Raw genomic sequence first — 26,596 nt, 5'->3', positions numbered from 1 at the left:
CAAAAATGTGCCGCATGGTCGAGTTGCTAGAAAGAAGCCTTTATTGTACAAATGCCACAAAAAAGTGCGGTTACAATATGGCTGACAACACCTTGACACATCTCATAGCTTCTGGCACACTGTAATCTGGAGTAACGAGACCAAAATAGAGCTCTATGGTAAGCGCTTTGTTTGGAGAGGGGTCAAAAGTGACAATAATTACATCCCCACTGTGAAGCACGGTGGCGGCTCACTGATTTTTTTAGGGGGATGTGTGAGCTCTAAAGGCATGGGGAATCTTGTGAAAATTAATAGCAAGGTGAATGGAGAATGTTATCAGAAAATACTGTCAGACAATTTGCATTCTTCTGCAGGAAAGCTGCGCATGGGATGCTCTTGGACCTTCCAGCATGACAATGACCCTAAGCATAAGGCCAAGGTGACCCTCCAGTGGTACAGCAGAAAAAAGGTGAAGGTTCTGGAGTGGGTCATCACAGTCTCCTGACCTTAATATCATCGAGCCACCCTGAGGAGATCTCAAACGTGCGGTTGATGCAAGATGATCAAAGACTTTGGATGACCAGTAGGCATTTTGTCAAGACAAATGGGCAGTTGTGCCACCTGCATGTGATGCTCTTGGAAAGGGATCACCAAACTACGGCCCTCTAGCTGTTGCCAAACTATATGTCCCATGAGGCACTGCAAAACTCTAACATTCACAGCCATGACGAGGTATGATGGGAATTGTAGTTCCTGAACAACTGGAGGGCCGTAGTTTGAAGACGCCTGCTCTTGGACTTTCCAGCATGATAATAACCCTAAGCACAAGTCCAAGGTGACCCTTCAGTGGTTACAGCAGAAAAAGGTGAAGGTTCGGGAGTGGGTCATCACAGTCTCCTGATCTTAATATCATCGAGCCACTCTGGGGAGATCTCAAAACGTGCGGTTGATGCAAGATGACCACAGACTTTGAATGACCTGAAGGCATTTCGCCAAGACAAATGTGCAGCTGTACCACCTGCATGGGACGCTATTGGACTTTCCAGCATGACAATGACCCTAAGCAGAAGGCCAAGGTGACCCGACAGTGGTTACAGCAGAAAAAGGTGAAGGTTCTGGAGTGGGTCATCACAGTCTTCTGACCTTAATATCATCGAGCCACTCTGGGGAAATCTCAAAACGTGCGGTTGACACAAGATGACCAAAGACTTAGAATGACCTGAAGGCATTTTGCCAAGACAAATGGGCAGTTGTACCACCTGCATGCAATGCTCTTGGACTTTCCAGCATGATAATGACCCTAAGCACAAGGCCAAGGTGACCCTCCAGTGGTTACAGCAGAAAAAGGTGAAGGTTCTGGAGTGGGTCATCACAGTCTCCTGATCTTAACATCATCGAGCCACTCTGGGGAGATCTCAAAACGTGCGGTTGATGCAAGATGACCACAGACTTAGAATGACCTGAAGGCATTTTGCCAAGACAAATGGGCAGTTGTACCACCTGCATGGGACGCTATTGGACTTTCCAGCATGACAATGACCCTAAGCAGAAGGCCAAGGTGACCCGACAGTGGTTACAGCAGAAAAAGGTGAAGGTTCTGGAGTGGGTCATCACAGTCTTCTGACCTTAATATCATCGAGCCACTCTGGGGAAATCTCAAAACGTGCGGTTGACACAAGATGACCAAAGACTTAGAATGACCTGAAGGCATTTTGCCAAGACAAATGGGCAGTTGTACCACCTGCATGCAATGCTCTTGGACTTTCCAGCATGATAATGACCCTAAGCACAAGGCCAAGGTGACCCTCCAGTGGTTACAGCAGAAAAAGGTGAAGGTTCTGGAGTGGGTCATCACAGTCTCCTGATCTTAACATCATCGAGCCACTCTGGGGAGATCTCAAAACGTGCGGTTGATGCAAGATGACCACAGACTTAGAATGACCTGAAGGCATTTTGCCAAGACAAATGGGCAGTTGTACCACCTGCATGCAATGCTCTTGGACTTTCCAGCATGATAATGACCCTAAGCACAAGGCCAAGGTGACCCGACAGTGGTTACAGCAGAAAAAGGTGAAGGTTCTGGAGTGGACCATCACAGTCTTCTGACCTTAATATCATCGAGCCACTCTGGGGAGATCTCAAACGTGCGGTTGACGCAAGATGACCAAAGACTTTGGATGACCTGGAGGCATTTTGCCAAGACGAACGGGCAGCTATACCACCTGCAAGAATTCTGAGGCCCCATAGACAACTATTACAAAAGACTGCACAATGCCATTGATGCTAAAGGGGGAAATACACAGTGTTAGGAACTAAGGGGATGAAGAATTTTGAACAGGAAGAATTTCATTGGTTTACTTGTTGCCATGTTTTGTTCTATGATTGGGCCATTCTGTTATGTCCTACTGCTGAGTTTTTCCTTCAGGTTTACCAAAACCATGTAGTGCAAGGGCCTGCCTGATTGCATACAAATTGAAACTCCTAAAGGTTTGACCTCATATTATATGGTTTTGGTAAATCTGAAGGAAAAACTCAGCAGAAAAACTGATAGTGTGTATGGGGCTTAAGAAATAAATGTGTTTTGACTGCTAACTCATATATTTTCTTTAAAAACGGTACAGAAGAACATTGAATAATGTTTGACAGGTTGCTTTAAACTTACTTCATCTGCAGATCAAAGTTCATCCCTTTGATCTGTAGATGAATAAACAGAAAGATACAAAAAGAAACAATGTTTCTTTTTATCTTTCTGTTTTATCTGAGCAATGTTTTTTATTTTTATTTTTGACAGCTCCAATTGCCAGGACTTTGTTTACACTTCAGCTGTCAACAGGGGAACTCCACTGACAGCTGAATGAGTCATCGGTTGTTAAGGACGTGGCGGCCCTGCTCCTTAGCAACTGATAATTGCTAGCGCTTTTTTTTTTTTCCGTTATTTTACATTTCTGCGGTCACCGGGGGAATCCCAATGACAGCTAAAAGAACCGGGCTTGAAAAAGCTTTGGAAAGTCTTCTTAAGACTTGAAAACCATCCTCCGTGCTGCACTGATCTAAGAAATAAGATTCTATTGAATTCAACTTCTGTGTGTTGTGGCAGAGTGAAGCTGCCTATGGATGGTGACAAGTTAGCGGGTGACCATACAGTCCGGACACACTGGATCTAAGGTTGTGCGTCATTGCATAAAGTGGCAATTGAAACAGATCAAGACCTGAAAGCGAAAGTGAAACTGCAGCGGCTGAAGATCAGGTCTCCTATTTCCCTGCTAGGCAGGGCTGTGTGACGGAGCTGTGTTACTCTCAGGACTGAATGGACAGGAATGCAAATCCTTTTGTAGGAAAATAAGCTCATGTTTGTATTTGGGAGGGGGTCTATTGGGCAGAAAAAGAAGGTTCGGCATAGGGTTGGGTCTGTAGTGGAAACAGAATCCTACCTCTGACCCTCTTCTCCAGAAGACATCCACTGAAGCTGACCTTGTGAATTCCATTCAGCCTTACAGCCTCGCAGTGACAGTGCAGCGTATGGCCCCAGCTGCTGGCAACCTTTACACTTCTATGTTTAAAAAAAAGCGTTCATTTATTTCCAAGCGTCGGCATACATCTACACCTGTTATAATGCATTCCTCATAAGTTAGAGCACACCCAAACATTTTGTGTGCACCTGGGTTTAAACCCTAATTCACCTCAGCGGAAGCCCTTGCCACCCCTCTGAAAAGCGATTCACTCTTGATCTTGGATTTATTTTAGGCTATTATTACTAATATTATAATAATAATTTATTATCATATAGATTTAATTTATATATTTTATTATTATATATACATATTATTATTAAAATGATATTTTTAGTATTATTAGGGCCGGTTCACACACCGCAAGTCCAGTGCATTATTTTTTGGACAGTAGGTTACATGGATTCCAATGGCAAAGTTCACATCCCTGCAGTGCATTCCAGTAGTCAACAAAAGTACAACATGCTGCGGTTTTTTTTTCTGCAAGGAACCGCACCGGAACACGGCAAAACGCTTCAAAAATGCACTAGAACACAACAGCAAAAAAATAAAAAATAAACCAACAACACACCACAGGAAACATTTGAAGAATGCAAATTCCATGAAAAACTTGCATGCATTAAATGCATCCAGAATTAATCTGGACTGCTTTTTTGTGGATTGAAACATCCTTTATATTTATTGTTATTTTTTAAATTTATAATATTAATATTTTTATATATTTTTTTATTGCATTATTATTGTTTGTAGTACTAGTAGCAATAGTATATTATTACATATTGATTATCTTTTATTAGTAGTATTATTATAGGTAGTACAAGCAGCAGCATATATATATATATATATATATATATATATATATATATATATATATATATATATATATATATATATATATATATATATACACACACACACACACACACACACATATACATACACACACACACACACACACACACACACACACACACCCACACACACACTTTAATCATCATTTTCTATTTTTTATTTATTGCATTATTATTATTGTTTGTAGTCATTGTATATTATTAGAATTTATTATATATTGATTATCTTTAGCGTTATAGGTAGTATAAGCAGCACCATTATACATATACACACACTCCTGTTTTATTTATAATATTTTTTATTATTTGTAGTATTTTTACTAGAATTACAAAATAATAAATTATACTATTTGGAGGTTAATATTTATATAAAAATATTTATAACAGTATCTAATATTATTATATATATTTTTATAAACTGTATGTTTATTTGTAATATTAATAGCAGTATAATATATACACACACACACACATTTTTTGTATTATTTATTACTGTTATTATTTTAGCGAATTTGATTGGATTTTTACAGGGCTCCTCCTCACCGCCGTGTTTTAACCCTGAAAAGCCCTCACCACTGACCTTGGACGGGTTCCTTTTGGTGGCGGTGCTGCCCATTGAACACGACGGGGGTATCAGTTCAAAGGGGCAAAAGCAAAGCATTGCGGCCGCTGTGTACACCCGCCCCACCGACCACTGCGCTAGGTCAAAATAGAATTCCAGCCTAATCCTAATGAGTCTTAAGAATGCCCCCCCCCCCCCCCAACACCTACACTAACCAACCTGTGTAAGACATACTGCATATACTTACCTATTTTCAGCCCCCGCTGCGCTCCGCTCGTGTGATCTAGCTCCCCCTATGTCAGCCAACAGTGGCTGCAGGGGAGAGGAGGGAGAGCCAACAACAGATGGGCCATAGGAGCCTACAAGTCACTTTACAGTTCCTACAATTCCCAGCCATTGTCGAGTGCTCTCTCCTCTCCCCTGCAGCTGCCTCCGGCTAACACAGGGGACCATGTGACCGGAATGGAGCAGGCTGAAGATAGAAAAGTATACAGCTGCATGCAGTTGCAGCACGTTGGGGCAGCATTTATGCCGTCTGAAAAGCGCCCTGAACACGGGCCGCTCCCTTTTTTTTGTCCCAACACTGAATAAAGAGAAAATCAAGTAAACGTTCAACCGTCACATACATTTATTTTTACATTTGTGCTTGGTAAATCCAGGCTTGTTTGACAATGAAGTCTGATACATCGAAGATCCAACCACATTCAATTGATCACAGCAAATGCCGTAAAAAAAATGCTTTTTGAAGGGACACAGAAAGTCCTTCTCTTTCGGATTATACTGCTGCATACAGGAGGGATGGACAATGGCAAACAAAATACTGTAGGCCAGCCCAGGAACTCCCCTCCTAGGAGCAGCATGCTTCATTCTTGTAGTATTCAGTACCACGAGCAGAATCATGAACTTAGTGGGACTTGTGTCCCTCAATGGACTCCAAGACAAGAGTTTTTTTTTATGGTGGATACCAAGATCCTACTTTCTTTCTTACCAATTGAGGGACACACGAAGGCATCTACATTCGGGACCTTCAAAAGAAGTCCAACTGATGGGCGGCAACACACCAAAGAAACGCTAACAACGGGAAAAAAAAGGGGACTGCCCACAGCACAAAAGATGCCTGGAGGACCTTATGGCATCAGATGTAGCAGAAACATCCACTCAATAGAAGAACTTATAGCTGAAACTTAATTGCTTGGTTTTCATCTAGGCCTCTAGGGGATTGTAGAGCCGAGATATACTCACCGAATCTTCCGATTATCCAAGCTCAAGCCCAGTCCCTGCAGCTTCTGCCCCCTCCTGCGGTCTAGTGCGGTGGATCGTTCCTGACATCACCATGCCCATAGACCGGCTCTGGAAGTAAAGACATCAGGAACAGTCCACCACTGGATGTGTGGGGGGGGGGGGGGGGAGACACTGTTTTCCGAAGGATCAGGTGAGTGTAGGCTCGGTGTTCACACCTAGACAAAAAAGGATCAATTAACTCACGCAGAGCCCCACTGCATCGGGATTAAAATCTTTTGACTGGAATTGGACTTTCAAAAATGGGTGAACAGAGGTCCAGGTGGCAGGCTGGCAAACAGTTACTTGAAGCTGAAAAGCCCAAGAAGCACTCAAAAGATCTACTAGAGTACCCCTTGACAGGAAGGGGTGGAACCCAACCCTTAAAACCATAAACTTGGGTGACGGTCCTTCTGAGCCACCTTGACCTGGTGGAATGAGAAGCAAATGAACCCTTACGAGGCCACCTGGGATGACAAAAGGATCAGGAGGGACGCTTTCAGCAGACCAGCTTAGATGAAGTTACAACCATCTGCTCCAACCAGCTAACCAATCGGTGTTGGCCACAGAAACCGGATTCTCTCTTCCACTTATTGCCCTGACTACAACTGGTTAATGTGAGCAACACGGGCAGTACTTCACTCTCGAACATCAATAAATGACAGCCATTAAATTTATGGTATAAAAAAACCCAAAAAGGTCTTTACAAATGAGAAAGTGGGGGTAAAAAATAATGTTCTCAATAGAAACCAATCACCACCTTCCTTTCAGACCTACAGCACAAATTGAATGGAGATTGGAGTGGTCCCTATGGGTAATGGTTCTTGTATATCCTGGAGAGTTATCTGCGTTGCCCCCCCAATAGTTTCTTTACACCATATTTCCAAAGGTTTGTAGACACCTGAAAAGAACATTTTTTATATGAGCTTGTTGGACATCCCATTCCAAAACCATGGCCATCAATATGCAGTTGACCTTCTCCACGCTCCCGGGAAGGCTTTCAAGGCTTGTCTGTTGGAATTTGTGGCCATTCAGCCAAAAGAGCATTTGTGAGGTCCGGTACCGATACTGGATGAGAGGACCTGGCACGCAACTGGGGTTCCTATAAACCCCAAAGGTGTTCAATAGTGCTGAAGTCAGGGCTCTCTTCAGGCCACTCCAGTTCTTTCACACCAAACTGGTCCAACCATGTCTTTATAAAGCTGGCTTGGTGTACGTTGGTATAGTCATGAACAGAAAGGACCTTCCCCAAACTGTTACCACAAGGTATCCAAAATACCTGTGTATGATGTAGTATTAACAGTAGCCTTCCCTGAAAACACTCAAACTCAGTCCTTTGGAGAGGTTTCAACATACTTTCGGCCATATAGGGTATATCTCAAGGAGATGGGGTGAGATCTGAACATTTTATCCCCCATATCGGCTGCCGCCCAACCACAAATATTAACTGATCCTGTCCTCCCTGCTGTATTTCTATTAGCTTAAGATTATGGAGAATCAAGAGGAATGGGAACACACCAAGATGAAGGGGAACACCCAAAACTCAAAGCAGAGAATAGTTGAGCCAGCAGATGGCCTGGTCCTTCATAATCCTTTGTCAGTTTTGGGGTGCAGTGAACTTTCAGTTGGCTTTTAGACTAACACTGGATATTAAAGTTTTTGCACCTGATCTATTCTAGTTTTTCGAACTGATCATCCATTACCCATGGACATAGAAGGGTAACAAGGATCAACTCTTCTAAAACCATGCGTTTATGAAGCTGGCTTGGTGGATGTGGGGTACAGTCATGAACAGAAGATGACCTACTCCGAACTGTTACCACAAGATCAGAAGTGTGTATTAATCCAAAATGCCTTTGTATGCTGTAGTGTTAACAGTACCCTTCCGTGGAATCACTCAAATTCGAACGTGTCAACATACTAGTGCAGGGATCCTCAAACTACGGCCCTCCAGCTGTTGTGAAACTACACATCCCACGAGGCATTGTAAAACTCTGACATTCACAGACATGACTAGGCATGATGGGAATTGTAGTTCCTGAACAACTGGAGGGCCGTAGTTTGAAGACCCATGCACTAGTGTATACCTCAAGGAGATCAGGGTGGTGAGATCTCTGCAGTTTAATCCCCATATCAGCTGCCGAGCCACAATTATTACAAAATTGTATTACTCTCCCTGTAATTTGCTTTACATTATGGAAAATCATGAGAAATGGGAACTACACCCGTATCTTAAGGGTACTGCCCCCCCCCCCCCCCCAAGATTTCAGTTGCGCCTCTCCAAAAGCAGTGACGCCTTGTCCTCTGCCCTGATGACCCGTCCTCCCTGCAGACCCCATACTCTGCCCTTCTGACCCCTGTCCTCCACCCTGTCGACCTCATACTCTGCCGTTTTGACCCTTGTCTTCCGCCCTGCTGTCCCCATACTCTGCTCTTTTGACCCCTGTCCTCCACCCTGCTGACCTCATACTCTGCCCTTATGACCGCTGTCTTCCGCCCTGCTTGACCCCATACTCTTCCCTTTTGACCCCTGTTTTCCGGCCCTGCTGACCCAATACTCTGCCCTTCTGACCCCTGTCCTCCACCCTGCTGACCTCATACTCTGCCCTTTTGACCACCGTCTTCCGCCCTGCTTGACCCCATACTCTTCCCTTTTGACCCCTGTTTTCCGGCCCTGCTGACCCAATACTCTGCCCTTTTGACCCCTGTCCTCAGCCTTGCTGACCCCCATACTCTGCCCTTTTGACCCCTGTCTTCTGCCCTGGCTTATCCCTGCACACTGCCCTACAAAACTTCTGACCCTACTCTCTCCCCTGCTGACCTCTCATCTTCTGCCCCCATTTTTAAAACTACACCCCCACATCAGACAAGCTAGATCCGGTCCTAAATGGGAACACACCCAGATAAAAAGGGAAACACCCACAACGCAAGGCAGAGAATTGTTGAGGCAGCAGGTGGCATGACACTTCTTAAGTGGCCATCAGTTTTGGGGTGTAGGGAACCTTTAGTCTAAAATCCAACGTTGGCTTGGACGTTAAAGCTTCTGCACCAAGTCGGTTCTCGTTTTAGGAACCCATCAGGACTTAGAAATTTCAAAAGGATCACCTCTACAGTTAAAAAACCACAACATTCTAAGTAGGCTGACAAAGCCCGTTGACAAAAAGTGCATTTGCTAGTTGACAATAAGCCATCAGTCCAGTATCTAATATCGGACAGGGGCTTATCGGAACAAAGCCCCTGTCCGATATTACATACTGGCCATCTCAAACCCAACAAGCTGGACAGATGGCTTATGGTCAACTAGAATATCCACTTTTTGTCAAACGAGTTTACGAAATGAACACAAGCTAAGTCAATCCTTCAAAACATTCCTTCCCGCTCTCCAAACACGAGATCTTAAGGAAGATTTGGTTTCAAAAACTGTCTTCCAGATAAAGGCTTTGTACCGCAGTTGCCAAGCTTAGCAACACTCTAGTGTATGGATGGTTAAGTTTAGTACAGAGGATTATGGGAAGAGACGTCATCTTAGATATCTCCTGCTGTGATCAAATCAATGTCCATCTTCATCCGGCGCCCTCCTGTGAGATCTATTTACCGAGACTGAATTTAACAAGCAGCAGGACCCTCACTCCATGCAATGAGCTTCACCGAGCTGCAGCAAAAAAAACAAAAAACAAAATGCTAATAACCAGCTTGAGTCTTTTTTTTGTTGTTAGTACAGTTAATAAGGCAGTCTGATTGGACGATAGGGCTTCCCGCAGGTGTTAACAAGGATCAAAATCGATAAACCTAGTTCTCTAGTGGTCTTCCATGCTTTCGACCAGGAATCCGGCAGGACTTTAAAAAGACAGCGCTCCAGCTAATCCAAAAAACAAAAACAAAACAAAAAACGGGGAGGTCGCCCCCCCCCCCCTACGTCTGTCTGGTGTGACCGAGGTCACATGATTGAGCATTGCTCTCCACTGGCGCTGCTGGAATTCAAGTTCATTCCGTCAAGATCGAAATTCAGGCCGGGGGGCTGGGAAGAAAACAAAAAGAAAGGAGAGGTCATTGGGAGATAAACATTTTTCGAGAGCAAAGACTGAGAATTTTGGCATCATCAGAAGGGGTTCTTTGCTGTTTAGCATTTTATTTTTAACTAAAATCCTCGATTTCCATCATTTGTTGCATCCCGGCGCTGCTGACCTCCCAAAACCTCCGTGCCACCACTTCTTGACTACATATACTTCAGAAGCGGCTGCATGGCCTTTCTCAGGGTTGACCTCCTGAAGGTTTTACCCCCTTCATGACCATGAGCATTTTTTGCTATTCAACAACAATTAATTGGCAATTGTGCGGTCATGCAACACTGTACCCAAATGAATTTATCTCAGGGCCACTTAGTGCTAGGAACCCCAAATTTGGTGTGCAAACACAGTGGAACTAGCACTACAACATATCCAAAGCAGTTACTAGCACCAAGTGGCACCGAGATACGGGGGCCCCAAAGTCGGTCAACTGTGTCCACCTGCAGTAACGTCATTTCGGGACCCTTTGGGTCCAGAGACCTCAAATTTTGGCTGCAGATAGGGGGCATCTAGGAACCCTTAACTACCGGGTTTGAAGTTCGGGGGGACCCATGGCTGCAAATGGGCATTGTTGACCCTCTTTTCAACTTACAGTAGCACAATAAAAAATTTTTTTTTATAAAATATAAAAAATATATATATATATATATATATATATATATATATATATATACATACACACATATATATATATATATATATATACATACATATATACATACACACATATACATACATATATATATATATATATATATATATATATATATATATATATATATATATATATATATATATATACACACACACACACACACACACACACAACATACACATTATATATATATATACACACACATATACACACACACACACACACACATATCCTGGTACACAGCTAGGAGATGGGGACAGAGTGGTGTCACCCCTATAATAAAGATCTTCATGCCAGTATCACCAGAGATTCATTTATTTTATTTTTTTTGAAAGCTCCAAAATTTAAACAATTTCAAAAATGACTTTTAAAAGCACAAAATGAGATTTTAGGGATTGGGTGTACATCCGCTTTAAGGCCGGGTTCACACCCCGCATCCAATTCGCAATAGCAGGGAGATTTTGGCAGGCTCTCTATGGAGCCGGTTCACATATGTCCGCTGCGGCTCCGGTGCGAATTTACACAGGGGTCCCGAGCGTCTTTTGCTCCCCCTTAAGGTCTGAATCCAGCCAAAAAAAAATAAAAATAAAACAAACACAAATAAATTGGGCTGAAATGGTGAAGCACCAGACCCTCCCCCGCGAGGATAGTGTGAACCCGGCCTTAAGGTTCTAACCCTTCCCGATTTGGAGCTTGGCTTTACTTTTAGCTCTTCCAAAATGACATAAGAGGCACGGGCCGGCTCCCTCCAGGCAGACCTCAGAGTGGAGGGGGGGAAATCAATCTCGGGACTTTACATAGTTTGTAAACAGGTTATGCGAGGAAGACTCTCAGCCAAAGAGCCAAAAGTGGTCACAAGATTCCAGACGTCTCAGTGACACAGAGCAGAGTCACAGGCTTCAAATAGAAACTCACTCCGTACGGGGGGGGGGGGGGATTCACAACGGAGGGGACCAAACAGAACATGATTGGCGCTTTATGTGCGCTGCTTGTAAATACAACCCGAGCGCAAATCAGAGATGTGTGCATTGGAAGGTCAGGACCACGCAGGTCAAGGGAGCAACAAGAATAGCTTTTTAAATCCACCCCCCCCCCCACTCCCTCTCTGTGTCTTTGCTGCTTACATCAGCTATTGCATCTCTTTCTGTTTTTTTGTGTCTTATCTCAGAGCTGCCGCACTTTCCAGATTTGGTATCAGGAAATGAAATTAAATGGATGGAGGAAAACCACAAGTTCTCTGTGTTCTTCTCCCCCCCCCCCTCCCCGCCTTCTCCCTGCCCCACCTTCCTCTCTCACCCCCCCCCCCCACTTCCTCTCCCCCCCTCCTTCCTCTCCCTTATACCCCCCCATCACTTCCTTCCTACTTACCCCCTTCTCCCCCCTACTTCCTCCCTCCCCTACTTACCCCCTTCTCCCTCCTACTTCCTCCCTATGTACCCCCTACTTCCTCCATCTCCCCCCCCACTTCCTACCTACCCCCTTCTCCCCTACTTCCTCCCTCTCCCCCCACTTCCTCCCTACTTCTCCCTACTTCCTCCCTCTCCCCCCCACTTCCTCCCTACTTACCCCCTTCTCCCCCCCCACTTCCTCCCTCTCTCCCCCCCCACTTCCTCCCTACTTACCCCCTTCTCCCCCCACTTCCTCCCTCCCCCCCCCACTTCCTCCCTCCCCCCCACTTCCTCCCTACTTACCCCCTTCTCCCCCCTACTTCCTCCCTCCCCCCCCCACTTCCTACCTACTTACCCCTCTCCCCCCTACTTCCTCCCTCTCCCCCCCTTCCTCCCTACTTCCTCCCTCTCCCCCCCTTCCTCCATCTCCCCCCCACTTCCTCCCTCTCCCCCCCACTTCCTCCCTACTTACCCCCTTCTCCCCCCTACTTCCTCCCTCTCCCCCCTACTTCCTCCCTCTCCCCCCCTTCCTCCCTCTCCCCCCCTTCCTCCCTACTTACCCCCTTCTCCCCCCTACTTCCTCCCTCTCCCCCCCACTTCCTCCCTACTTACCCCCTTCTCCCCCCTACTTCCTCCCTCTCCCCCCCACACTTCCTCCCTACTTACCCCCTTCTCCCCCCTACTTCCTCCCTCTCCCCCCCACACTTCCTCCCTACTTACCCCCTTCTCCCTCCCTACTTACCCCCTTCTCCCTCCTACTTCCTCCCTCTACCCCCCACACTTCCTCCCTACTTACCCCCTTCTCCCTCCTACTTCCTCCCTCTACCCCCCACACTTCCTCCCTACTTACCCCCCTCTCCCCCCACTTCCTCCCTCTCCCCCCCCCACTTCCTTCCTACTTACCCCCTTCTCCCCCCCCCCACTTCCTCCCTCTCTCCCCCCCCCACTTCCTCCCTCTCTCCCCCCCCACTTCCTCCCTACTTACCCCCTTCTCCCCCCCCCCACTTCCTCCCGGTATTGAAGTTTGATTAAGTTACTTTTTTTATTATATTTTACACACACACACACACACACACACACACACACACACACACACACACACACACAAAAATAAAATACAAAAAAAAACAGTGACTGCCTGTACTCATCAGAACAGCACTGATGGGATTTTTTTAATCTGGGGAGGTCGGAGCCCAACAGGGATCCAGAGACACAAGTTCCCCATCGTAGCCACTCGCTTGTGATGGGCAAATACAATCTAACAGCCGAACCATAGGGGGGGCGCTCTGGCTCCCTTTCCCATGTCTGTATATTTGAATCTGATTGGTGGAGGTGGAATGGGAATGGGACGCTACATTGGGTGAGATCAGTAGGTGGGCTGTAAGCATCTGAAGGTTCAATTTCCTCCCTTCATCTACCTATAAGACACAGTAACTTACGGAATCTCCAGCCAGTTCTTTGGGCGGGTGTCCCAATTCTTGCAGCTGCATGAAATAAAAAAATAAATAAATTACATACATTTATAAAGAATTACCTGAATAAAAAACATATAAAATACAATATAATTTATTGGTTGAACTAGATGGACTTGTGTCTTTTTTCCCAAAACTAAACTATGCAACTATATAATAAAATATTATAATAATACAAAATTATAATATTATACAATAAAATATATTAAAACATTTCTTATAATTACATTATAGAATTTTGTATTATTTCTTTTTATTCTATTTTATTGTTTTATTATATAGTTAGTGAAAAACCAATTGGATACCAACTGGGAGAACTCCGCGCCAAAGAAACTAAAACTAATTGAATCAAGAAAGCTGCTCCCTTAAAAAGGGAGTAAAAAACTCCTTTGTGAAGTGAATAAAGTCACTTATTATATAGTTAGTTACATTTTCTTTTTTCAACCTGACTAAACTATATAATAAACAATAAAATAGAATAAAAAAAATAAAAAAATAAAAAAAAAATACAAAATGATATAATACAAAATAGTAAGAAATAAAATTTATATATATATATATATAATTAAAAAAAAAAAGTATAAAGAATTACCCGCTAAAAAAATAAAATAAAAATGTATTATATATATATATATATATATATATATATATATAATATATATATATATATATATATATATATATATATATATATATAAATATATATATATATTAATAATAATAAATAAAATAATAAAAAATATCATAAATAACTGAATAAAAAATAAATAGATAATATAATAAAGAGCCACAAAAATATTTAAAAAAAAAAAAACTATTGCAGATACAAAACAAGCCAAAAAGCAACCCCGACTGTTAGTACATGGGCTCCCTACCTGCTGCATGAGGTCCATGACCGCCTCGAACCTGGCCGTCTCCTCGCCTGGCTCCTCCTCCTCAAACTTCTGGCAGATCCGGCTCATGAGGTTGTGCTGCTCCTGGTATTTCTGGTACTCCTCGGGGGGCAGAGATTCCTGGTGCGTCTGCAGCCATTCCGGGTACTGCACGGGAGGTGGAGACACGGGAGCGTGAGAACAGACATCAAGAGAGAGGGAGGAGACGACAGAAGCCTATTAATTAAAGCTGAACCCCCCAGCCCTTCCCTTCAGTCTTGTACCGGCTCCTCTCTTGAACTGAAACGGCTTCCTCCGTTTTTACCGCACACTGTGAGCTTCTCACCATTTGCATTAGAAACTGCAGTCAGATAAGAGCCCCACCCCATTTCCTGGCTGGGGGACACCCAGTGTCATCTAGGCCTTTCCTCCGCAGCCTGAATGTCCTTGGCCCCGCCCCTTTCACTCACTGGATTTTAGTTCTTGCACTCATGGAGGTTTAGCGTCACATACGGGAGATATATATGCATGCAAATACAGCCTGCCTAGGAAAACGCCCACTGCTCTAAATTGACACCCCCTCTGTATCAAGGCATTTTGATATTTGCATAACTCCTCCCATCGCTTCTATAAAGGCTGAAGGCTCCTGAGAAGGGGGTGTGGCCCTGGGTCTCAGTTTCTCTGTGCAATGCAGACAGATCACGGCTAGTGGGAGGGGCCAGCAGGGTGCTGTGATGGGGAGGGGGTGTGGCCCTGGGTCTCAGTGGGAGGGGCCAGCAGGGTGCTGTAGAGAGCTTGCCCTGCTTGGCCCCTCCCACCAGCCATGATCTGCCTGCATTGCACAGAGAAACAGACCCAGGGCCACACCCCCTCCCCCATCACATCACATCACCCTGCTGGCCCCTCCTTCCAGCCATGATCTGCCTGCATTGTATAGAGAAGCTCGAAGACCCGGTGATGACATCACTGATACTTTTACAAGGTTTGGGAATGCAATTGGTGCACAATGTCCATTTCACACCCTTCCTGGCCAATAAGGAACGAGTGTAATAACTGTGCTCAGAGTTCAGTTTTAAGCGTGCTGCAAACCAAAGCCGCGGACCTCCTCCCCCTCCAGTTTATCACACGACCCTACTGAAGGGAAATGCCTAGAGAGCCGTGCCGGTGCCCGCGGGTCTTTCGAGGGCCACAAAGAAGCCTCACCTTGTCTGTGATCTCTTTGAGGGACGGATACAAGACTTCTTTGGACAGCAGGCTCTGCATGATATTCTGCATGAACGGTAAGATATTTCCATCTCCGTCTGCGTCGTCCACCGCGAGACCCTCCATAGCCCGAGCCAACTCCTCCTCCGATAGGCTGGGGGGGTTCTGAGAAGAGAGCAAGGAAGATTTATCTGCAGGAGGAGAAGTAGAACCGTACAGCTTATGGTGAGAGGTAGGGTTGCACAGATACTAGTATTGGTGCCGATACCGAGCAAAGGCCTAAGTACGTCTACTCGGGCAAATGCTCCGAAGCCTGATCCGAATTATGGGCAGTCAGGGGTGATCGGCGCAGCGGTGGGAGGAGTTACAAGCATCGATCCCCCCCCCCCTGTATAGATTTCAATAAAGCAGCCGACAGCTGCTTCTCCTCCTCTCCTCCTCTCCCTCCCGCGGCTTTCAGCTGCTTTATTGAAATCTTTACAAGGAGATTGGTGCTTGTAACTCCCCCCACCGCTGCACCGATCATCCCTGACTGTACCATATCCTCCTCCAGTCCCACTCTGTTTCCCCTCCGTGTCCCCACTCCGGTCTACCCCTCTGGTCCCCATCTTTCAGTATAGAAAGGGGGTGGAAGGAGACGGTAAATCTGACGTTTACCAGCTCCTTCCTTTTCCAAAATGAACAGAGTTAGTGATCACTGACTGTTCATTTGTAACTGAGCAACATAAACAGGAGGTCCACCTCTGTGGCTCCACTCTGGTCCCTTTGTCCTCGATCTGTTAGGATGGAGAGCGGGAGGAAGTAGACGGTAAATCTGCCATTCACCAGCTCCTTCCTTTTCCAAATTACCAGAGTCAGTGATCACAGACTGCCCATTTGGAAAAGAAAGGAGCTGGTAAATGACAGATTTACCATCTTCTTCCTCCGCTCTCCATCCTGAAAACAAAGGGTCCGGAGTGGAGCACAGAGGTGGACTTCCGTTTACGTTACTCAGTTATGAATGGACAGAGGTTCACTTCTGTGGCTCCACTCCGGTCCCCCCCTCTGGTCCCTTTGTTCTTGATCTGTCAGGATAGAGGACGAAGGCGCCGGTAAATCTGTAATTTACCGACTCCTTTCTTTTCTGAATGAACAGAGTCAGTGATCACTTACTGTCCATTCATAACCAAGCATTGTAAACTGTGTCTCCTGTCCATTCATCTCCAGTGGAGCCGAGTCTGCTGAGAAAAGGGATTGGGGAATCTGGGTCCTTGGTCTCTTTCTCAAAAGAGAGATGTCAGGGGTCTATTAAGACCCCTGATATCTCACCAAAGCCCACCAACAGGGCTGATAAAAACAAAAAAAGAAGGGGGGGGGGGGAAGGAATTGTAATAAATATTTAAAAAGATTAAACACCCCTACACTGGGAAGAAGAAAGAAAAGAAGGAAAAAGTAAGGAAGAAGAGAAAGAGAAAGAAAGAAGAGAAAGAGAAAGAGAAAGAAAGAAGAGAAAGAGAAAGAAAGAAGAGAAAGAGAAAGAAAGAAGAGAAAGAAAGAAGAGAAAGAAAGAAAGAAGAGAAAGAAAGAAGAGAAAGAAATTCTAAATTTCAAAATTGACAGTCTTTTTTGTTTATAGCACAAAAAAATTAAAATCCCAAAAGTAATCAAATACCACCAAAAGAAGACTATTTGTGGGGGAAAAAAAAAGCAACATCAATTTTATTTGGGTACAGCAATTGTCAGTTAAAATAACACATTGCCGCATCGCAAAAATAAATAAATTAATAAAAAAATGGCCTGGTCGTCATGAAGGGGAGGGTAAATCTTCTAAAGTGGTTTTTGAAGATTGGTACAATGTCTCCAATTACAGTGAACGAATATCTGCATTGCATATGATTTTTAACTATATGTACGGCGCTGCAGCTGTTGGTTGGTGGAAGTGAATGCAGAAATAGTATATAATGTAAATTTTTTTATTTTATCAATTTTACAGAGCCAATGTGCAATACATAAAAATAATAAATTAAAAAAAAAAAAAATTATAAATTATATGTATATATATATATATATATATATATATATATATATATATATATATATATATATATATATATATATATATATATATATATATATATATATATATATATATATATATATATATATATATATATATATATAATTTATAATTTTTTTTTTTTATAATTTTTTTTATACATTTTTATTTATTTGTATGTATTGCACATTGGCTCTGTGTCGCTCTTAAAGGTGTAGTTCACCTTTTGGAAAATAAATGTTATTATTACCATTGATAAAATAAAAAAATATATATATTTTATTTTTTCAATATTGAAACTTACCTGCAAGTCGTTGGCATTCTTGGCCAATCCGGACAGCGTCTCTTTCAGGCAGGAAGTAAACTCTTGCTGGGAGGTTTCATCACTTCCTATCAGATGAAAGAAGATAAAATTGCATCATCTGTATGGAAACCAATGCATCCCGCATCTGTAAAATTATACTGTCCTGACTCAATGAGGCGAGCAATCAATACTTTTTTTTTTTTTGTAGTACTGATTATTAACCTTTTCAGGCTCTTGAACTATCCAATGTGCCCAATGATGGAGGATCGAACTCTACCTGTTGCTGCGATCGACCTCTCTATGGAATGTTAGCCTGGAGGCCGCATTTTTTCCTCCCCTGCAGTTAAAGTGGAAGTAAACCCTTCTATTGTTTTCAGTCGAGGAAGCCGCCATCTTGGCCTCTAATGATTCTTCAACTGCCATAATGCTACACATGTGATCAGTTATGAAATCAGCCATTGGATGGTTTGAAAGTTTGGTTGAGAGGACAACCAATGTGAAAGTTAGTATTTCCGGCATGCCGGGAATGTAAGTGTTTTTTGAAACTGGGTCTACTCCCGCTTTAAGCAACACGGGTCTTGTGCCCCCCCAGTGCTGGTTGAAGGCCCAATCTGTTCTTATCTAAAAACACTTTCATAACTGAAGCTCAAGAAGTGTTTTGCATTGAGAACCAAAAGCTGAACTGAAAGAAAACAGTCAGGCAAGAAAAGAGAGAACTTCATTGGCTGCTACGGGACCTTTTTTATTTTAGACATGGGTAAAAGAATCTGAATTTCACTATACCCTTAGCTTCCAGAGAAAGTCAACTGAAACGGAGTAAGTGTTCCCCGACAGGAGGGCTTCTGAAGATGACCTGTTCTCAGTCGGCACCCCTTGGCCTCCATATTAAAAAGGGTAACCCTCATAGTCTTCGCCACTACTCACCCACTTTTCCAGCAACCTCAGAAAGCTTTTGGAACTGCTCCACCAGATGAGGTTCCTCCTCGGCCAGTTCCTTCATGGCCTTCTCAAACTCCTCCGAAGCCTGGGCTGCCAACTCAGTGCTGAACAGCTCCTGGAAGAACTTCTCCTGGGACGCCAACATGGGATCCTGGGAAGACAAAAAAGGGATGTGGTTAGGGTGGCACCATGGGGGGGGGGGGGGGGCGGACACTTATTGCAATTAAAATTTTTTACCAGTAGTGTTTTGTGCTAAACCAACATTTACCAATTTGTTGAGAACCATTACACTGTGGTGGCTATTAGACAACATTCAAGATCGTGGGGTCTATTAAAACTCCAGACAAAAAAACAAAAAAAAAACTTTTTTGTTATGGATAAAGCAGAGTAGGACAAGAAAATCGGAAAAAAAAAAAAATCAAAAGGGTAAAAAAAAAAAAAAAAAAAAAAAAAGTAGAGCACAGAAGGATTAGAAGAGGGATATGCAATTAGTGGACCTCCAGCTGTTGCAAAACTACAAGTCCCATCATGCCTCTGGGTGTCATGCTTGTGGCTGTCAGTCTTGCTATGCCTCATGGGAATTGTAGTTCTTCAACAACTGGAGGTCCGCTAATTGCATATCCCTGGATTAGACCCTTCATTAAGTTTTATTTCGCCATCTGTGTCTACATTCTTTTAATGAGAGGAATTTGACATCACTTCCTGTCCCGGAGACAGTGGTCACCAATATGGAAGGAGAGAACGATGCCCTAACCTTTTCCTCACTATATTCAGGCACCACCTGGGACCTCCACTGACGCGTTTCACCCAAAATGGGTCTTAATGGTGGAGCCTCTATGGATTAAAGGGATTCTAAATTGTTCATTTAAAAAAAAAAAAAAAAAAAAGCATAACCTAACAATCATGTTAAGGGAGGGTTGCTATCATCCTCAAGGATTCCTGGAACATTTCTTTAAGAGTTATCAGAAAAGAAGAAACTAAAAAGATGTCAAGTTTGGGAGGGACGAAACCAGAAAAAAAAAAAAAAAAAAAAAGTTCCAAAAAAAAAAAAGCATAGAGCAGTCTGGATAAGACAGAAGGACAATGCTGCCAAGTCTGAAAGACCTAGTGCCAGACCTGGACCATGAGGGGACTCTGCGACTAAAAACACAAATATTACCCCACGTCCCCCATAAAAAGATTGCGTGGAATGTACTGAAACCCCGAGTGGACACACAGGTCTTACAGGATGTAGGTTATTTTAAATAGTAGACTAGGCCTATCTTGCCACCGATGTTTGAACTTGTTGGAGCCCCCCCTCAATGAGTAAGGACAGAACTGACCACAACATACACCAAGAAATACTATGTACCACACAATACACCTACTCTAGTGCCTGGACGTAACCTCTTGTCAGGGTTGCAACAAAGAGGTGGTCAAGTCGCCTACTGAGAACGGCAAGACAATAAAATCAAGACGGCCTGACCCCAGCTGACTATCCCTTAGACCAGCCTTTCTTGACCAGGGTTCCTTGAGCTGTGGCAATTTAACTGCCCCATTTGATGGTACCTGAATAGTTCCGAAGGCCAATGCAACTTTGACAGAGACAGAAACGTGATACCAACCATATTTTTGCGGTCTGTAAAAAAAAAAAATACTATTTCAGGGGGATCTTCTGGAAGAAGAAAAAAAGAAGGGAAGAAGAAGAAGAAGAAAAAAAGAAGGGAAGAAGAAGAAGAAGAAAAAAAGAAGGGAAGAAGAAGAAGAAGAAAAAAAGAAGGGAAGAAGAAGAAAAAAAAAAGAAGAAAAAAAGAAGAAAAAAAAAAGAAGAAAAAAAGAAGAAAAAAAAAAGAAGAAAAAAAGAAAAAAAAAAGAAGAAAAAAAGAAAAAAAAAAGAAAAAAAAAAGAAAAAAAAAAGAAAAAAAAAAGAAAAAAAAAAGAAAAAAAAAAGAAAAAAAAAAGAAAAAAAAAAGAAAAAAAAAAGAAAAAAAAAAGAAAAAAAAAGAAAAGAAAGAAGAAAGAAGAAAGAAGAAAGAAGAAAGAAGAAGAAGAAGAAGAAGAAGAAGAAGAAGAAGAAGAAAAAAGAAGGGAAGAAGAAGAAGAAGAAGAAGAAGAAGAAGAAAAAAGAAGGGAAGAAGAAGAAGAAGAAGAAGAAGAAGAAGAAGAAGAAGAAGAAGAAAAAAGAAGGGAAGAAGAAGAAGAAGAAGAAGAAGAAGAAGAAAAAAGAAGGGAAGAAGAAGAAGAAGAAGAAGAAGAAGAAGAAGAAGAAGAAGAAGAAAAAGAAGAAGAAGAAAAAGAAGAAGAAGAAAAAGAAGAAGAAGAAAAAGAAGAAGAAGAAAAAGAAGAAGAAAAAGAAAAAGAAAAAGAAGAAAAAGAAAAAGAAAAAGAAAAAGAAAGGGAAGAAAGACGAAAGAAAGAAGAAAGGGAAGAAAGACGAAAGAAAGAAGAAAGGGAAGGGAAGAAAGACGAAAGAAAGAAAACCCTCTGGAATGCTCTTGTGGAGTTCTCTAGATTGTTCCCATGCAGATCCAGAGAGACAACTTCCCCTGAAGAATCAGTGAATCAGCTGTTCTTCTATAAAAAAAAAAAAAAAAATAGGAGGTGCACCACATCTAAACCACAGACCCATGGAGGACTGCAGTATGAATGCCTAAATCCATTGTGACGGCCACAGGGCATAGTTCCCGATGGTTGAACCACATTCTCCACATATCCATAAACACACCCATACCTCCTATGACTTTCCACTGCCCGAATACTGGTATGGCAGCTATATAGGTGCTCTGTATACCTAAGCTCCTCATACACCTGACGTAAAATGCACTACAGGAAGGAACTGGTTAAGTAGGAACATGACTAGCACACCGAATGTCAGGTGCCCTGCAAGATAACATGGCTCCAGCACCTCCGGGCTGTCTGTTCTCGCTGTGAAGGCTTGAAAATAAACATGCTCGATGTTATGGAGTTTCCGGCTGCTTCTTTTACTCAAAGTGATGAAGATCCCCATATCAGGAAACGGAGTCCGTACCATTAACAGAACACACAAATACACTTGCTACATTATATTTTGCTATGAAGTGTTGCCCCCTGTAGCCATCACCACCAGAGCTCCCCAGACCGAGCTCCTCACCCCTGTTGCCAGATCCCAACATGGCTGCAGCCAGAGCGGGAAAGTAAGGGGTTACACATCATTGAGTGAGGATGTAGCATACAGCGCTCCGCAAACATCTTCCCCCACCTTCTGCCCTCTCTTCCTCCAAATTCTGCTTTTCAACCCCAAACATGGAGCCATCAGAAGGATGGGACACAAGAACGTCAAGAAGACACATTGGCCTCCAGAGTTTTCCCATGCACTGAAATGCACTGAAATAGGGACAAACATGGCCGCCACGTACCTTAGCAGCATCTGCGGGTGGCCTTTCGGGACCTGAGGGCTTTGTAGTTTTGTCAGAGGACGGAGGAGGTTGGCTGGTCTTCTCAAAATCATCCAGTGCACCTGCCAAGGAAAAATCAATTCAGTGATTCCAAATCTAAAATGTGTCAAAGTAAAAAAATAAAAAAAAGGTATCTAAACCAAAAATGACCACTTGTAAACACTTCCTTTTACTTCTGAGGTCAGCCTTTGTTTTCTTCTCCGCCACACCATCTGGGAAAACAATTACTTATTTTTTCGGTGCCACAAGCCCCACCTCCTGAAACGTGCTTGTATCCAATGACCTACCTCGCACACCCCAGGTGACTCCAAGCACCTGCCATGCACAGTTCAGGTGGCAACTAGAACCTCCCTCATGAAGCCCAGGTGACTCTGAGCACCTCCTCTGCAGAGCCTACGGTGCTCCCAGCACTTCCCCTGCCAAGCTCAGGTAGCTCCGAGCACCTCCCTCGCACATCGCAGGTGGCAACAAGAACCTCCTTCATGAAGCCCAGGTGACTCCGAGCACCTCCCCTGCAGAGCCTATGGCGCTCATAGCACTTCCCCTACCAAGTTCAGGTAGCTCCAAGCACCTGCCATGCACAGTTCAGGTGGCAACGAAAACCTCCCTCATAAAGCCCAGGTGACTCCGAGCACCTCCCCTGCAGAGCCTACGGTGCTCCCAGCACCTCCCCCGCCGAGTTCAGGTAGCTCCGAGCACTTCCCTCGCACAGCCCAGATGGCTCCCAGCACCTCTTGAACAGCCGAGGTGGCCCCGAACACCTCCCCTGAAAAGTCCACTGGGCTCTGAGCACCTCCTCTGTAGAGTCCATGGGGTTTTGAGTAAAAATGCACCTCCCATGCACAGACCAAGCAGCCGCAAGCACCTCTCCTGCCCAGATCAAGAACCTCCCCTTACACAGATCAAGCAACCGCAAGCACCTCCCCTGCACAGACCAAGCACCTCCCCTGCACAGACCAAGCAGCCGCAAGCACCTCCCCTGCACAGATCAAGCACCTCCCCTGCACAGACCAAGCAGCCGCAAGCACCTCCCCTGCACAGACCAAGCAGCCTCAAGCACCTCCCCTGAACAGATCAAGCACCTCCCCTGCACAGACCAAGCAGCCTCAAGCCCCTCCCCTGCACAGACCAAGCAGCCTCAAGCCCCTCCCCTGAACAGATCAAGCACCTCCCCTGCACAGACTAAGCAGCCGCAAGCACCTCCCCTGCACAGACCAAGCAGCCTCAAGCACCTCCCCTGAACAGATCAAGCACCTCCCCTGAACAGACTAAGCAGCCGCAAGCACCTCCCCTGCACAGACTAAGCAGCCGCAAGCACCTCCCCTGCACAAAGCAAGTGTTGTGGGGTTACACTAAAGTTCACAAGGGTGAGGTGGTGGAACGATCTGCATTACTACAATACACATTTATATGGACATAACCCCACTAATGGTATGTCTGGTATCTGGAAAGATGCGCAGATCATCCGTGGAGCTGTAAGTAAATAAAGCAATAACGGTGAGATGTATCCATAGATAAACCTGATGGGAGATTAGAGGACGGGGTAAAGGTTGGGACTCACACCAAGGATCTGTAACGTCTCGGTAGTGTGAGATTAACCCCTTCCCAACAAAAATGGTGGCTTGGAGTTTAGACTTTGGTGAGGACTCTCTGAAAGAGCAAAGTGATAGCACTGAGCCACGGAGAGCGCCCTCCAGTGGCTGATCTACAAACAGCTGGTGTTCCCTGTCCAAGCGAAATCTTTCAATATACAGGACCAGTTCTGTTCGGGGGGTCAGGGATGGGTGACTAGGTCAGGGACCGGTATGGGGGTCAGGGACGGGTATAGGGGTCAGGGACGGGTGGCGGCGGTCAGGAATGGGTATGGAGGTCAGGGATGTGTGACGGGGTCAGGAACGGGTGTCAGGGTTGGGAACGGTTGTCAGGGGTGGGGGTCAGGGGCGGGTATGGACTGGTATGGAGGTCAGGGATGGGTGACGGCGGTCAGGGACGGGGGTGACGGCGGTCAGGGATGGGGGTGACGGCGGTCAGGGACGGGGGTGACGGCGGTCAGGGACGGGGGTCAGGGTTGGGTGACGGAGTCAAAGATGGGGGTCAGGGATGGGTATGGAGGTCAGGAATGGGTGACGGGGTAAGGAACGGGTGTCAGGGTTGGGAACAGGGTTAGGGATGGGCAACGGGGTCAGGGATGGGTATGGAGGTCAGGGACGGGTGACGGCGGTCAGGGACGGGTATGGGAGGTCAGGGACGGGTGACGGCGGTCAGGGACGGGTATGGGAGGTCAGGGACGGGTGACGGCGGTTAGGGACGGGTGACGGCGGTCAGGGACGGGTATGGGAGGTCAGGGACGGGTATGGGAGTCCAGAGACGGGTGACGGCGGTCAGGGATGGGTATGGGAGGCTAGGGACGGGTATGGGAGGCCAGGGACGGGTATGGGAGGCCAGGGACGGGTATGGGAGGCCAGGGACGGGTATGGGAGGCCAGGGACGGGTGACGATGGTCAGGGACGGGTATGGGAGGCCAGGGACGGGTATGGGAGGCCAGGGACGGGTGACGGCGGTCAGGGACGGGTATGGGAGGTCAGGGACGGGTATGGGAGTCCAGGGACGGGTGACGGCAGTCAGGGACGGGTATGGGAGGCCAGGGACGGGTGACGGCGGTCAGGGACGGGTACGGGAGGCTAGGGACGGGTATGGGAGGCCAGGGACGGGTGACGGCGGTCAGGGACGGGGGGTCACCTATTTTTGAAATGACATCAAAAGCCCTTTAATAAGTAGAGAGCGGGTGACGATCCTGGCACAGGAGAGGTCAAAGTCTGCACAGATCCAGAAGATGACATCATCACCCAGCCAAGTCAAGGTCACCCCCCCCTCCCTCCCTCCCCCCCGGTGCCCTCTGGTCCCATGCCCTCTAGGGGTAGAAGGGTGACTATAACAGGTGTGTGCATGGCATGACCCCCCACCGGAAGCTCTCACATGATGCTCTCCTGTCTGTATGTGAAGTGCCAGCTCAGGGGTTAAAGTCCACCTGGGGGGTAATAACACTCCCCTCCCCCTCTACAGATCATACACCCAGCAGCTAGGGGGTGTCATATCACCAGCCTAGGTGCCCCACCCCCATGCCACCCTGACCATGTGACTCCCCCTCTTACTGTCCAGCAGTTCCTCCAGCTCCTTGTCTTCTCCTCCTGCTGCTTCAGCCATCTTTTCTGCTGATAGGGGAGGGCTGCGTGTTCAGCATCGTCAGCCTGGGCTAGCCAATCGGGAGCGGCAGAGCGGTAAGGGCAGCGAGGCCGCCGCGGGCGGCGCCATTTTTAAAGTACTGGCAAAAAAAAAAATGTGTGAGGGGAGGAGCCTGGCACAGAGCTGCGCTGGTGACCGCGAATCAAACTGACAGCCCGATGACACTCGGGTCATGTGATCGGGGACACGCGGGTCATGTGATGGGGACACTCGGGTCATGTGATGGGGGACTGTCGGGTCATGTGATGGGGAACTCTCGGGTCATGTGATCGGGGTACACTCGGGTCATGTGATGGGGGCTCTCGGGTCATGTGATGGGGCACTCGGGTCATGTGATGGGGGCACTCCGGTCATGTTATCGGGGGGACACTCGGGTCATGTGATGGGGGGACACTCGGGTCATGTGATCGGGGGACACTCGGGTCATGTGATCGGGGGACACTCGGGTCATGTGATCGTGAACAAAAAATTTCACTCATTTCCCATTTTTATCTTAATACACTTTATTTACACTATATGTACCTATTTATTTACTTTATTTATTTTGTGTTATATTTATTTTTCCTTTACTTTTTATTTATTTCTTGTATTCACTTATTTTATTATATTTATAAACGTATTTTATGTATATATTCTTTTTATTTATTTACTTTATTATATGTATGCATTTATTTTTCTTACATATTTTTATTTTATTTACATATATACCATATTTATTTATTTTATGTAAATATAGATTTTTTTTTTTTATAAACTCATTTTTTTTTCTATTTGGCTTCATATATATTTATTCAATTATTTTATTTACATCACTACTATATTTATT

At 45.1% G+C, this 26,596-nt stretch overlaps 1 protein-coding gene across 1 annotated transcript; it reads right to left on the bottom strand.

Annotated features, from left to right (window-relative positions):
- Nucleotides 1–5,505: 5,505 nt before the first annotated feature.
- On the bottom strand, nt 5,506–25,828 carry PEX19 (peroxisomal biogenesis factor 19). The gene is made up of 8 exons (XM_077464093.1): nt 25,680–25,828; nt 22,489–22,589; nt 19,100–19,265; nt 18,176–18,261; nt 15,837–16,001; nt 14,637–14,801; nt 13,729–13,773; nt 5,506–10,197 (listed from the first exon to the last, which is right to left on the bottom strand). The coding sequence occupies exons 1-8, from the start codon at nt 25,729–25,731 to the stop codon at nt 10,117–10,119; spliced, it is 861 nt and encodes a 286-aa protein (XP_077320219.1). The 5' UTR covers nt 25,732–25,828; the 3' UTR covers nt 5,506–10,116.
- Nucleotides 25,829–26,596: the final 768 nt, after the last annotated feature.

This window comes from Lithobates pipiens, unplaced genomic scaffold, assembly GCF_037356315.1.
Source record: "Lithobates pipiens isolate NorthernLeopardFrog02 unplaced genomic scaffold, aLitPip1_a1.2 Scaffold_30, whole genome shotgun sequence".
Lineage (NCBI taxonomy): Eukaryota > Metazoa > Chordata > Amphibia > Anura > Ranidae > Lithobates > Lithobates pipiens.
This window is presented reverse-complemented; position numbering and strand designations above follow the sequence as displayed.